Below are 14,757 nucleotides of genomic sequence, written 5' to 3' on the forward strand. Positions count from 1 at the left end.
TTCTTTTAACAGGGAAAGGGGGAGTCCCTACCCTGGCTTGCACCTAAGCAAGTTGCTTCACCTCTGCCAGTCTCGTTTTCCTCGTCTGCACCTGAGGATCACAGCCTTGGCTGCCCTGGTCTTCGGCCTCTCTTCTTTCCACTGGGAAAGACTCCTGCCCCATCCCTGTGGGGCTGGAGGGTCTGTCAATCATGGCCCCCTTCTGGCCAACTGTGGCGTGCAACAGATCCTGTCCATGCTGAATGGGTGCAAAAGTGAGCATGTGACCCCAACAAACCCAATCAGATCCTTCTCTGAGAATTTTTCCATATACCTAGAAGTGAAATTGTGGTCCGGAAGGACAAAGGAAGGGGGACTATTTGGGGTCACCATCCCTAACTGCAAGGGGGAGCCAGCCATAGTCAGGGAGGAAGAACCTAGTGTGTAAGAAGCAGGGAGGCTCCGAGATGGGCTTGGACAGAGAAGAAATGGCCCCAAAGGTACAGCGTGAGCTCTAAGATAGTCTTGCTGGAACTTATCAGGACAAACTCAGGCTTGTCTGATTCCTGCAACTGGAAGATGCTTAAAGTGTTAGTCGCTCAATCATGTCCAACTCGTGGAGACTCTGTGGCCTGCAGCCTGCCAGGCTCCTCTCTCCATGGGATTCTCCAGGCAAGAGTACTGGAGTGGGTTGCCATTCCCTTCTCCAGGGGATCTTCCCAGCCCAGGAAGCAAACCTGGGTCTCCTGCATTGCAAGGAGATTCTTTACCATCTGAGCCACCAGGGAAGCTGGAAGATGCTCAGTTGACACAAATCCCCTTTTCCCAGGCAGAATGAATCAAGGAGAACTTCCTAGACGAGATGGCACTTGAGGTGGGTCTCGAAGGCTCAGCGGGGTTCTTTAAGACAAGACAGACAACAGGCCCATGTGCACCAATCAGTGGACCGTCTACTGCCAATACAGAGCATGACCTTGCCAGGAGCATCACACACAAGGTCTCATCCTCAAAGCAGCCCTTGAAAGACGTGGTTTATTCGAACCGCTTTCCATGTGAGCAGACTCAGAGATCAGCTTGGGAAAGACTGAAGGCAGGAGGAGAAGGAGAAAGAGGATAAGATAGTTGGATGGCATCATCAACTCAATGGATATGAGTTTGAGCAAGCTCCAGGAGATAGTGAAGGACAGGGAAGCCTGGAGTGCTGCAGTCCATGGGGTCGCAAAGAGTGGGACACGACTGAGCGACTGAACAACAATTAAGTAAGTAGCTGGAGCCTGGTAGAGTGTGGTCTGGAAATCCAGGGTGTTGGATCCAAGAGCCTCCGCTCTTTCCTGTCCCCCAGGCTGCCCATTCGAGCCTTGCTGGAGTTGGGTAAGAGGCACCGTGAGTGTTAACAGATGTCCACTAGCTCTTTGCTGCCACGCATACAGTTGGGATGCTGGAAGTTTCCCAACATAAGAAGGACAGGAAATGCTGAGCTACAGCATTCAGAAGGTTGGCTTTGGTCTGCACGGGGGGCGGGGCCCTGAAGGGCGTACTTGCTTCTCCTCTTAGCCTCTGAGCTCTTGGAAGGCAGGGATCAGGCTTTATTTATCTTGGGATCCTCCTCTATGGGCTTTCCTGGAGGCTCAGACAGTAAAGAATCTGTCTGCAATGCAGGAGACCTGGGTTCAATCCCTGGGTCGGGGAGATCCTCTGGAGAAGGGAATGGCAACCCACTCCAGTATTCTTGCCTGGAGAATTCCATGGACAGAGGAGCCTGATGGGCTACAGTCCATGGGTCAAAAAGAATCAGATACAACAGAGTGACTAACACACACACACACACACACACACACACACACACACACACCCCTCCTCTATGGGGCTTGCTGGGCTCACAGGATGCTTGCGATGAAGTGGAAGGAAGTGGCACATCTCTTTGCCTTCCAGAAGGTCAACAGTTATTGACTGGACAGTCTTGAGGCTTCAAGTCAGGGGCTTAGAATGAGCTGAGCTACAGTCCCACTCCCAGGGGCACTGCAGCCAGTGGGGAAGAGGCAAGGTGAAAATGTGTAATAAACGCAAAGACACAGAAGGAAAACCCAGGAGGCTGAGGGTGTCGAGATGGAGAGGACCACCCTGAGGGCTTCCTGGAGAAGGTGGCCTTGGGTTGAGTCAGTCATTTGAAGTGACAGCAGGAGTGAGCCAGGTGTAATGTGGTCTGGGTTCCAGGGGGTGGGAGCAGAGTGGGTTGTGGAGGTGGGTGGCAGGGACTACCAGGGCTGGGGTGGCTGGCATGGCAGGAAGAGGTGGGTGAGAGGCCGGACAGCTGAGCTGCAGGCTGGGCACGGGGAAGCCAGGAAGAGAAGGCGCTCCCGTCTCTGGAGGCCCAGCATTCACTGTTCATGGCTGCCCCCTGGTGGTGGCGTGGAGGAAGGGCGGGCAATGGTCACAACCAGTAGGGAGCCCAACACGGACAGACAGACACGCACGGAGCAGTGTTGGGATCCCCTCTTTCCAGCAGTAAGTCTGTCTTCTGAGGCTCTAGGAGACCCCCAGACCTGCTGCCGGTGTTCACTGGGGGACCCTCAATGTGTCAGCCCGGCTGCAAGCCCCCAGAGGGAGCGCCGTGTCCCCCTGACCCAGCCGCATCAGTCCAGTCCCAGGCCAGGGCCTCCACCTGCTTTTCTGAGCATCCTTCAGTGGACCCCCTGTGCCCACCATCCCAGTCCCTATGAGAGCACTGTCTACGTGGAGATCCCTCAGCCAAGTGAACCCGAGGATGTTGGCAGCAGCCCAGGGGGTCCCCCACCCTCGGACACAGCAGCTTGGTCCCACTTGGGGCCAGCCTGCTCCTAGGGGTGCCCTTCAGGTCTTGTCCCTGTGGTCCTGCCACTCCCCCCACCCGCCTTCCCCGATGGTCCCAGGGGGCCTGTGCTCATAGCCACACGGCCTCATAGCACAGAGGTTCTCATCGGACCACGGCGATGCCAGCCACACTTAGATCCCAGCCTTCTTATGGTTGGACACTTGGGACTGATGGAGTCCACTGCCAGCTTGCACTCTGCCCCTCCTCAACCATCACAGCCCTGCTTCGGTTGTGAAGTGTGACCGGTGATGTGCTGACGTCCCGGCCCAGTGTGGTTTTCATCCCCGTGTGGTCTGGTTCCCCGAGTCCCTGCTGCGGACCTTCCCTGTCCTGTCCACGCTTGCCCTGGGCTGAGCCGCGTGATGGGGAAACAGGAGCTCAAGTCAGGCTCAGGTCCATTTCCCGGGTGGGCAGGGCTGTGAGGGGCAGGTACACCTGTGGAAGCCCCCTAGTCCCAGAAGATGCAGGAGCTGGAAGCGCTCTCTGGAGCCCCTGTGGGCGGGAAGCAGAAGCCATAATAGCTGGAGGCGGGTGTAGACCAGTGGCTAAAGCCTTCTGCCCCTCGGGGGACCTGGCACTGATATACCCCTCACTCTTGACAACCTGGGGAAGAGGCTGCGTGGTGAGGCACCCAGAACTGTCTGGAGATGCTTCCACTACCGTTCAGGAGAACGGGGCTCCAAACGGATGTTTCAGAATGTGAAGTTTCATTTCCATCCTTGAACTTGAGAGTTGAGAGCTTGAGCCTGCTTACAAGAAAGGCTGGGGCTCCTTGGAACACCTTGATTCCTTTGGCTGGATAACAGGGAATTCTAAGCACACTGAATGTTCCCCCAACCCCCCACGCCAGATTAGCAACCGGGCCCGCAGGGCCAAGGTCCAAGGTCTGAGGTTACCTGTCACTCCCATTCCAGGCGCATTCGAACTTGTCAAAAATGCAGTCGTTCTCGTACAGGGAACAGAGTTTGCTCCGAAGGTAATCGTGGACCTGGTGAAAGAAGGGGATGATGGGGTGAGTTAAGGGGGTGCCTGGAGAGTCCTGGTTCCCCCTCCATGAGGAGGGTCTCACTGAGCAGGGCTGTGCCCTCTGGGGTCTGGATGGCACTCCTGACTCAGCCCTGATCACTGGCAAGGGTCCACAGCCTGGCACATGGCCAACCCCTGAGCTGTGGCCAGACAGGGGACAGTCACAGTGATGAAGGGAACCACATCCTGGCTCTGCCCCTCCCTGGCTGTGTGACCCTAGACAGTGACTTCTCTCTGAGGTCTGTTCCTCCTTAAAGTGATAAGAGCACACACCTCATGGGCTGTTCTGGGATCAAATGTAAATGATGGGTATAGGGTCTTGTCTTTAGAGGACAGTGGTCACTGTGAGCACATTGGTGACCATCATGGAGAAAAAGGGGACGTTCACACAGGTCTCTCAAGTGTGATCGCAGTAGGTGCTATCTGTCCTGTTTATAGATGAGGCACTGAGGCTCACAGAGGTTAAGTAACTGGCCTGAGGTCACACAGCTTACAAGTGGAAGACCAGGATCCTCTCGCAGGGTAACGTGACACCACAGGAGAGTTGGTGACCGGATCCCGCAAGCTCTGTACCCACGGGGCCTCCTGGGTGCTGGCTGTCTGCAGGGACATGGCCCTGGCCTCTGGGTGGGGGGAGTGCATATGTGCTGAGTCATGTCCAACTCTTGCCGACCCCATAGCCTGCAGCCCGCCAGGCTCCTCTGTCCATGGAATTTTCCAGGCAAGAATACTGGTGGGGGTTCCATTTCCTACTGCGGGGGATCTTCCGGATCCAGGGATGGAACCCATGTCTCTTGAGTCTCCTACATTGGCAGGCGGGTTCTCTTACCACTGAGTCACCTGTGTGGGGGAGGGGCGGGTAAATGGGTAACATGAAGCCTCAACTCCTGGCTCTGTGCATCTTCATGACCCACTGGAGTCACTTAGCTGCCTGGAGCCTCAGGTTTCCTGTCTGAAAAGGGGGTCATGAGACCCCCACCCCTGGAGAAGAGTGTGAGGATTCCAGGAGACGGAGGCAGGGCAAAGCACCAGGTAGCTATCTGTGACCCCAGTTAACTACAGAGGGATGGAGAGAAATGTCCAACTCCTGCTAGGCAGTGATGGTGGAGGGGGGAAGAAAAAGCAGGTTTTCATCCACTTCTGTCTGGGTATCTCTTATTCATCTTAAAAAAACCTCAGCTTTAGAGGAGGTCTCTTCCTCCAGCAGGGCTTCCCAGGTGGTAATAGTGGTAAAGAACCACCCCCCATCCCACCCCCGCCAATGCAGGAGATGCTAGAGGCATGGGTTCAATCCCTGGGTCTTAGAAGATCCCCTGGAGAAGGGAATGGCTATCCACTCTAGTTATTCTTGCCCGGAGAATCCCATGGACAGAGAAGCCGGGCGGGCTACAGTCCACTGGGTTGCAGAGAGTCGGACACGACTGAGCAGCTAAGCACACTGAATGCCTCCTCCGACAGCCTCCCTGGATTTCCCCAGGCTACACATCCCTCTCTGACTCTTTCCATGGGGCACCTGAGGCTCTTGCCCTGACTTTGTGTTTATATTGACCCCACAGCCTGGAGGTTTCTTTCTTTTTTAGGTCTGAGAATCAATTTTAATTCTTTTTTATTTTTTCATGATTGTGATTTTTGTTATTTTCAGGCAGCTTTTATTTATTTATTTTTAATTGAAGGATAATTGCTTTTCAATATTGGCTTTTTCTGACAGACTGGAAGGTTCTTAACTCAAGACTTCCTCAGGCCTTGGCCAACACACCCCTCCCCAGAGAAGGTTCCCTGCCTGGCCCGCCCACAAAGCTTGCTCTCCCGCCCTTCTCTTCCCACCCGACCTAGCTCTTGTTTTAAATCCTGTCCCCAGGCTGACATCACTCAGATGTTTCTCTCCAGCCAGGACCTCTCTCCCAGAAGCTCACACTGGACTGTCTAGCAGCCTACAAGGACGGGGCAGAGACCCCTCAAGGCTGAGCATGGCTGAGCCCTGGTCGTCCTTCTATCCCGCATCCTTCCACTGGTACAAGGCTATAAATGACCACGTTTTTCCTTATCTCTCATACCTACATTCAGCTTGTCCAGAATTCAAAGTGATCCAGGGCCAGTTCCTTCTCACCACATCCGTCCTACGCTGCCAGCCTGCTCCAAGCACCCCAACCCAGCTTACTGCAAAAACTCTCCTTGTAGCTCTGTGTCTGCTCTCCACACCCCCCAGCCCCGATCTGTCTTATAGGCAGTGAGGGGGATTCCTTGGAAACTAAGCTGGACCATGTCACGCCTCTACTCAAAGCCCTCCAGGGCACACAAGTCCCCCTGGTCACCTCTCTGACCTCAGGCTTTTCTTCCCTCCGTAGTTAACTCTGCTCCAGCCGGTTCCTCACCATTCCTTGCATGCACTAACCACATTCCTGCCTCAGGGCCTTGGCACCTGCTGTTCCCGCCTCCGGAACACCCTCCCTGCAGAGGGCTCACGCCCTTATTTCTCCTAGGCTTCAGCGCCCCTGTTTCCTCTGCCTCAGCCTCTGGTTTATTTGTCATCCTTTGGGAAGCCTGTGATTATTCCATCTGTCTGTTTGCTTGGTTTCTGGCCATCTTCCCTGCTGGAATGGATGGCCCTCCGGCAAGATCTATTTGTCTCATTCCCCAACAACTTCCCAGTGGGGTGCAGAGGGCCTGGCATATCACAGGACCTCAATACAGTTTTAAAAAATAAACAACTGGTATTAGAGGCAACTGGAGATGGTGTGGCTGGGCTCCCCAGGTGGGCCACGTGTCTGAAAGAAATAGCGGGGTCCCTCCCCCAGCCGTTCCCCTTTCTCCACTCTGCTTCCTTAAGAGCCCTCGGTGCCTCTCCTATGGTGTGTCTGTGGCCTGGGGTCTCCTGACCCATGGCCACGCCAAGCTCAGGTTCACTGTGTTCCTGTCGTCTGGGACCCTGGAGGGTGAGGTGGTGGCTCTTACCCTCCCTCTGAGCCCAGACTAAATGACTAAATGTAACGACTAAGATGAATGGGATAAATGAGGCCTGACCTCATTCCCGGCCACAGGTTGTAAGGTGCTCATGTTCACCCCTCCAGGTTGCATGTTTGTGTGAGCTCCATGCAGTCAAGGCAGCCTCACTGATGCCCTTGTCCAAACACACGTGCTGTCGTCTCCTGCACACGGAGTGCCTCCTGCCCTCTGGTGGCAGGGTGAGGAAGGGTGTGGGCTCTGGTGTAAGGAAGATGTGAGCACCGACCTAAGGTCTGTTGCTTGCTACTCTACCACCACAGATATGCCATTTAACTCAGTTTTCTCCAAATGAAATGGGATCGAGAGAACACCGTCCCCACCTCCCAGGGAAGCTGGGAGGCTTAGAAGAGGAAAGTGTGCCAAGGTCTTAGATCAGTGCAGCACGTGCTGAGGGCTGGCTGGCTCAACACCCCTTTCTCCCTGCCTTCTTCAACCACAGAGGCCATAAAACTACTAATTTTACCAGTCTGGTCATGGGCTCATCCTAGCCAATGAGTTATAACAGGTCTTCTGAGGAGTGTTCTGGGGAAGCTTTTGTGTTCCTGATAAAATATGCCACAGATCCAACCAGCACAGCCTTTCACATGTCCTCTTATTTCCTGCCTGGAAGATTGGCATAGTTCCTGGAGTTGTGGCAGCCATTTTCCCACCATGAGGTATCACTCAGGAAGGTAGAAAACCAACATGCAAATGATGGGGAACTAAATCACCAAAGTAGCTGTTGGGACACTGAATGGGTCACAAAGCCACTCACTCTTCTGGGACACCCCAGCTTCTTGTAAAGAGAGGAAAGCCCTTATCTATTCAGTACTGCAAGTCAGCCAAATACAAATCTGCAATACACAATTTCTAGTGCACAACAACTAAAAATATTAGCTACTATGTTGGTTTTATGTAGCTATTGCTATTTTAGAATCAAGAGGTCATTGGGGCCAGAAGCCAAGCAACCGGCCTTGGGCCTTGTCCTTTAGAGCAGCGATTCTCCTGCTTTATTGGGTCCTCATGTGCTTTGAGAATCTGAAGGCTCTGGGCCCTCCCCCGCCAAAATGCTCATATTCAACATCTAGTTTCAGGGTCTGTGGGCCTTTGCTGACTCTAGGGACATGAAAGGCTGGTGATGGGGGGTGGGGGGCGGCGGTGCTAAGGGGGTTGGAACAGTCATGTCCCTAGACAGGCTCTAGGAAGGCATCAGACAGTCATCCCCACAGTCCTGAGCAGGGTTTATGTCATTCCTGATCCAATCTTTGGCCCTTGCCACTCCTGAGGGTCAGAGGAGGAGCTGATCCATTTCTGGGTTGTGCCATGGGAGCAGGAGGCCCGGCCTGGTTCAGAACTGGAGGGAGTGGCAGGACTTCTGGTAAACACACGTGGCTAACAAAGGAGCCCTTTCATGAATCCACTGTCCTGAGGAAGCTGGGGGGGGCGGGGGGGGGCGGTGGTGCACCAGGACCTTCCGAGACATCGTTGTGGGCATGGGGCTGCTAGGAGCATACATGTCCAAGATCAGACTCTGAACCCCAATCCTCCCCTCTCAGCTCTGTGCCCCTTCCCAGGGGGGCCCTCCCTCTCTCTGGACATGCTGTACCCCAGGCCTTGGCAGGATGGAGGACAGGGAAGGGGGCTGTAGGGCTCCCATCTGAGCTCTGAGTCTGTCACTGCCCAGCTGTGAGGCAGCTCCCCATATCATCACCTTTCAGCACCCCAGGTTCCTTCCTGCAAAGGGGGCCCATGGCGCCCTCTTCACAGGGGCAGTAAGGACGAGAGGTGATAAGTGTATGCAGCTCCCTGTGTGCACCTAATACTTGGTGACACTGTGAGAATTTGTCTGGGTCTTCTGATGGGGTGTTTTCCCACTCTTACCTGCATGACCGATTCCTACAAGGTTCAGAACAAATGTCACCTCCTCCAAGAAGCCTCCAAGATTGCCCCAGCTAGAGACATAACTGGAGCAGCTTTAAAACAGCTTTAAAACAGTCCTGTATTCTTACCAAATTGTAACATCACATGAATTTTGTCTTCCATCCCCTCATATATGGATGAATCATGATAGAAAAATAATAAACAACTTTCCAGGCAGGTGTTCCAGCCTTCATCCTATAGGCCTGGCTGAAAAAGCCTGCACTGAGGATTTAGAAATGTACCAAGCTCCCATTTCACCATGGCATCACTAGCTAGGGATGCTCCCTGGGAAAGGGCAGTGCTTAGCTTGCCTTAATGGTAGGACTGCAGACACTGGCTCCACGGGAGGGAAGCTGTCATCTGCACCCTCAAATTGAGCCCAGTGTGAGGTTCATCTTTGTCTCCTGGGGCCTAAACTGAAGGCCTAGTCACAGCCCTGCCTCCCAGCAGGAGCCAGCAAGCACAGGACCCACAGCGCCCCCATGAGGCGAGGCTGAGCTTGCCCCTGGGCTGAGCTACCTGAGATGAGCTGCCTGATTTCTTGAGCCTCAGTGTTTTCACCTGCAAAATGGGCTGATGAAAAGCCACCGATAGCTGGGAGAGCCCCTCCGTGCAAAGGCACAGGGGAGGGCTGGGGGTCCCCCACCCACACACGGGCCCCCAGGTTTTGCGGGTCGCAGCACCCACCTGGTAGGTCTCTATGGGCCGCGCCTCCATGTTCAGGTCCCAGACCTTGACCGTGAGGTAATCGCGGGTGAGCATGTACCGGCCGCTGTGGCTGAACTTCACGTCTGACACGGAGGAAATGATTTCGGAGAAGAAGGAGCGGTTACTGGGATCCTCCGGCTCTTCAAATACTGCGGAGACAGAAACAACCAGGTCACTGGGCTGCTCCCACCTGTGAGATTCGAACAACAGACGGCTCCACTTCCACCCTGGGGTCATGCAGTCGTTTATTCACTCATCAAACCTATAGCTAAATACCGGCAGGCACAGGCCCGAATGAATCCTCCAAAGAGGGAAGAACCAGCTCTTGGAACAACATTTATGGAGTATCTACTCTGAGCCAGATTCTGCGCTGAACTTTCCCGAACATGACCTTATCTAATCCCCCAACACTTTGGCCACCTGATGCGAAGAACTGACTCATTGGAAAAGGTCCTGATGCTGGGAAAGATTGAAAACAGGAGGAGAAGGGGACGACAGAGGATGAGATGGTTGGATGGCATTACCGACTCGAGGGACATGAGTTTGAGTAAACTCCAGCAGTTGGTGACGGACAGGGAAACCTGGCTTGCTGCAGGCCATGAGGTCGCAAAGAGTCACACACGACTGAGCGACTGAACTGAACTGAACCCCCCAATAAAAATGTCAGGTCGGTGCCATTAATATTCCCATCTTATAGCCAAAGGAACGGAGGCATGGATGGTTAAAAGCCGTGCAGGAGGTCTCAGAGCTGGAAGTGGTGGAGTGGCGGTGCTCACTGTGCTGCTGTCTGCTGCCCCCTGCTGGCGATTCTGAACTCCAGGCCCGCAAGGCCTCGGGCATCCTCGAAGGCGCTGGACCACGCTCTGGACCAGGCGGGGCACCCTCTGCGGTTCTAACTGGCTCAGGGGCCTCTGCTCCTGGTGTGCTGGGCACACATGACCGAATCCCACGCTGAGGTGTGTTGTTCGGCTGCCATGGGGTTGCAGCAAAATCAGATCTCGCCGCCACAGGTACAACCTGTGAGTCCTGTTGGCCTCCCACCTCCCATTACTGCAGGCCCCCTGCTCCACACAGGACGTTGCTTCCCTGGCCCCTGAAGGCTAGAGCTTCCTGCCCCTACCAGACGCCCCAGAGCAGGGTCCCCACGCAGTGTCCCCTCCCTGCCGCCTCCATAACCAGGGCTTCCTGACACACACAGGTCCCTGTGCAGCGGGACGAGCTCTTCCAGGCTCACGTCTGTTGCTGGCTGTCCCACCAGTTTGCTGACCAACACCCTCACTGGCCAATCAGACCCTGTAGTGGCCTGGCCTGCAGCAGGATGGACATGAGGGTCCCTGATGACCAATTAGGACCCGAGCCATGGATGGCTCCGGCTCAGGGAAGAGGATGGGGGGTGAGTGGGCAGCCATTCACAGTCAGTCTAGAAGGACTCAAGCATTTGACGACCTGTCCAGCTGTCCCCACAGGCACCACCGGAGTGACTGTCCTGCCTGCTGGCCTGCTATGAGCCTCCAGGCTTCAAACAGGGAGCAGAAAGCTGATCATGTGTCCCCAGAGGCTCATTAGAGAGCCCCACCTACTGGGGACATCCTATATGCCAATTGCCCAGTCTGTCCCAGCCCCTTACACCCCATCTGAGAACCCAGTTTCCCACTTGTCCAAGGTCGACACTGCTCCTGCCTTTCCCAGAATTACAGCTCCTGCAGCGTGGCTGGGAACATTTCAAGGCCAATCTGATGGTCTCACGTGCTCATGTCTGCAGGCATGCATTCGTTCTCTCACTTAGCCAGTCCATGCTGAGTGCCCATCATAGCCAGGCACTGTTTGAGGGCCTGGGATGCTGCATTGAGCAAGGCCGCCATTCTACTGGGGCCCCCATTCTCCTCCCAGAGACAGACAGTATAGCTCAGTGACATGCAATACTGTGGGGGAGTGGTGAGTGCTGGGAAGAAAGACAAAGCAAGTGAGGAGACAGGGAGAACAGGCGGCTGGTGATTTGGACGGACGGGGCCTCTATGGGAGAGAACATCTGAGCATAGATGTGAATGAAGTGAGATACCAGGGAGGAGAACTCCAGGCAGAAGTTATATCATGTGCAAAGGCCCTGGGGCAGCGATGAGCTGAAGGTCACGGAAGCTGAGAAAGGTGTGAGCCAGGAACTGTAAACCAGGGGAAGGGCATCATCCTGTGGGCAATGGGAAGACACAGCAGGGCTTGGAGAAAGGGCGGGCAAGGCGAGCTGTGGGTTTCTCCAGGATTTTGCTCCCTGCAGTGGTGAGCAGGCCTCCTGATGGGTCACCTTTAGCCTCTAAAACCTCTGAATTCTGATTGGTCATCTCACAAAATTGTGTTTTGTACCTGGTAATAGTAATTACACTGACACCTTTATTTCTGCAGATACCAGCATTCATAATGTTTCTTTGTTAAGCCCCAAATTAAATCAGTGACATTTCCCTCTTCTCTCAGATGCCTGGAGTAAAGAAAAAAAAATTCAATACTTGATTTCCTACTTAAACTAAAGCAGTGAGATTCTGTATTGTCTTTAATGAACAGGGATATGGACCTAATATTTGGGGGAAATGAGGCAGAGGGATTGAAAGAAGATGTACCCCAAACTCTCAGCAGGGACCTGGGTGGCACCCTGCACTTCCCCAGGTATGTGGCAGGAATTCTTTCTCAATTGAACCGGCATCTCTGCTGCTAGGGATCAGACAGAAGGTAAGATAGAAAAGCATAGAGAATAATATTGAAACATATGCATTGGGCTTCCCAGGTGGTGCTAGTGGTAAAGAACCCATCTGCCAATGCAGGAGACATAAAGAGACCCAGGTTTGATCCCTGGGTCAAGAAGATCCCCTGGAGAAGGAAATGGCAACCCACTCCAGTATTCTTGCCTGGAGAATCCCATGGACAGAGGAGCCTGGCGGGCTATGGTGCATAGGGTCTCAAAGAGTCGGACACGACTGAGGTGACTTAGCATGTACACTACCATATGTAAAATGGATAGCCACCAGAAGTTTGCTGGATGATGCAAGGAACCCAAGCCAGTGCTCTGTGACAACCTAGAGGGGTGGGGTGGGGAAGGAAGTGTAAGAGGGAGGACTTGTGTATGTATGCCTGTGGCTCGGATGTTGATGTATGATAGGAACCATCACAATATTGTAAAGTAATTATCCTCCAGTTAAAAATAAAATAAAAAATTTTTTAAATATATAAAAAGCATAAAGTGGGGTCTGTCTCTTGCACCCTGACTTTGTGCCCCTTGCCTGCCTCAGTGGTCCCCTCTGGCCTCCACCCAAACCACTAGGTCTGGTCTAGCTCACTGCACTGTGAACCTTACAGAGCTCCCAGCACGCCTTGTGGGGGTTCAGTAGACCTACGGGGGCCGGAATCACAGAGGAGCATCCGTACTGGATGTCACAGAGCAATGGCTGTGTCTTCTGTCATCTTTAAGGAGCAGGGAGCCACAAAGGTCAAAGGCTGAGAAGATGATCGAATCCATAGGTGAAAACAGAAGCGCCCAACAGCCATGGCAACCTCAGGTCTGGCTGTCTGTGGACATTTCTGCAGGTTTGTTTTAAGCACAAAAGCACCAGAACTGAGAAAGATCAGTGGGAAGGGACATGAACAAGCCTGAAAAAAGTTATACGGAGAAGTTCTCAGCTTTCTTTTCAAACATTTCTATGACATTGTTTTGTGGCTGTTATTTTCATATGTTTTCAAAATTCATTCTTATTGGAGCACAGTTGCTTTACAACGTTGTGTGAGTTTCTGTTGTACAACAAAGTGAATCAGCTACACGTACACACACATCCCCTCTTTTTTGGATTTCCTTCCCATTTACGTCACCAGAGAGCACTGAGTTGGGCTGAAATTTTCAATACAACTTTTTGTTGTTGTTGTTGTTGAAAGACTGCAGAATCTTCTGTATCAATCCCCACCCCCGCCCCCACAGCCTGAACATCCCCAGGGCATTAATATGAGACAAGGGGATCTCCCTTCTGATCGACAGAATCACTAAGGACATTTTGCAGTAATTATTGCCACCAAGAGTTTAAAGAAGCGCATCCCAGAGCGTGGCGGGCTCCATCCCACCTTCTCTCCCCTGCCCTGATTATTTTAAAGTTGGGAGGCTCTGAAACAGCAGACACCCATGCCTTATCTTTTTAGAAAAACTAATTTTGCATAATGAAGGCTCCTGTGGCCTAGCTGGTTCCCTGACAACCACGCCCTCCTCTCTGGAAGTCACACGAGGGGAAGGGGTGAGGAGCCCCCTCCCTGTCACGCTTGCCTGAGTGAAGAAAGGGACCCTGGGGAGGTTCTGAAGCACCTGGGATGCAAGAAAAGGGAAGTGAAGCCTGAAGTGGGGGCCCGCCTCGTACACAACTCCGATGTGTCCTTCTTCTGCTTAAAGCCCTCCATGGCTCCCAGCGCCCACAGGTCCAAGGTTCAAGCTCCCACATGTAGCCAACAAAGCTCTTTCCTAATCGGGCCCTGCTGCTGCAGCCTCATAAACCCAAATTCCCCTCCTGCAGCCACATACCGACCCCCTTCCCCACCAGGGTTCCAGGGCCTGGAATAGGGTGAGGCAAGCAGACCCCGAGGGCAGGCGCCACATTGAGCAGCTCACTCTTGGGGTCGCCTGAAATGAATATCTCCTTCCATGGTCCAACTTAGGCATCTCACTTGCCTTATCCCAGCCCTTGCCCTGCCATATACCAGGCAGCAGAGCAGAGCCAAGCTCTGTGCGACTTAAGGCAAGCCCCTTAACCTCTCTAAGCCCAAGTTTCCTCACCTGGAGGGCAATCATGGTGAGACCTCCAGAGATAACACCTGGAAGCACCTGGCCCAGTGAGCTCCTTGAGTAGCTGTTCAATAAAAGAGTTGTGTTTCCCATTATTTTTGCTTTTTTCTTTCCTACCTGTCTTTCCTACCAACTCCTATACATCCTTCAGAACCCCAACTCAAATATCCTGTTCTCCATGCAGCTTGTCCAGCTGTTCGCCAAAGAAATGAAATGCTCCCCATTGTTGCCTGCACAGCCCAGGGGTACCCTCTTGTATGGCATCAGTGAGGATATCATTGAGGATAACCTGTTTACCCCGTGGGGCTGTGAGCTCTTGTCAGCCTGTGGGTGGTCTTCTCTGGGCAGGGATGGGGAGGTGGGGGGTTAACTGAGCAGGCAGAACTGACCAAGTGGGACTGGGAGGAAGGGAGGTTCAGGGCTGATGGAAGAATGGCCCTGGCTTGAGCCACACGCTCTGGGACAGTGGTGCAGGGCAGTGAGACCC

The 14,757-nt window shown here is 53.5% G+C and overlaps 1 protein-coding gene across 2 annotated transcripts in view; it reads right to left on the minus strand.

Moving 5' to 3' along the window:
• Positions 1–14,757, minus strand: part of PPP2R2C (protein phosphatase 2 regulatory subunit Bgamma) — a 164,230-nt gene that overhangs the window by 8,896 nt on the left and 140,577 nt on the right. For both annotated transcript variants that reach the window (XM_061145170.1, XM_061145171.1), the window contains exons 7-8: positions 9,446–9,615; positions 3,727–3,818 (exon numbers count right to left, since the gene is read on the minus strand). In XM_061145170.1, coding sequence (XP_061001153.1) covers positions 3,727–3,818; positions 9,446–9,615 — 262 coding nt within the window. The remainder of the gene's footprint in view (positions 1–3,726; positions 3,819–9,445; positions 9,616–14,757) is intronic.

This window comes from Dama dama, chromosome 6 (genome assembly GCF_033118175.1).
Source record: "Dama dama isolate Ldn47 chromosome 6, ASM3311817v1, whole genome shotgun sequence".
NCBI lineage: Eukaryota > Metazoa > Chordata > Mammalia > Artiodactyla > Cervidae > Dama > Dama dama.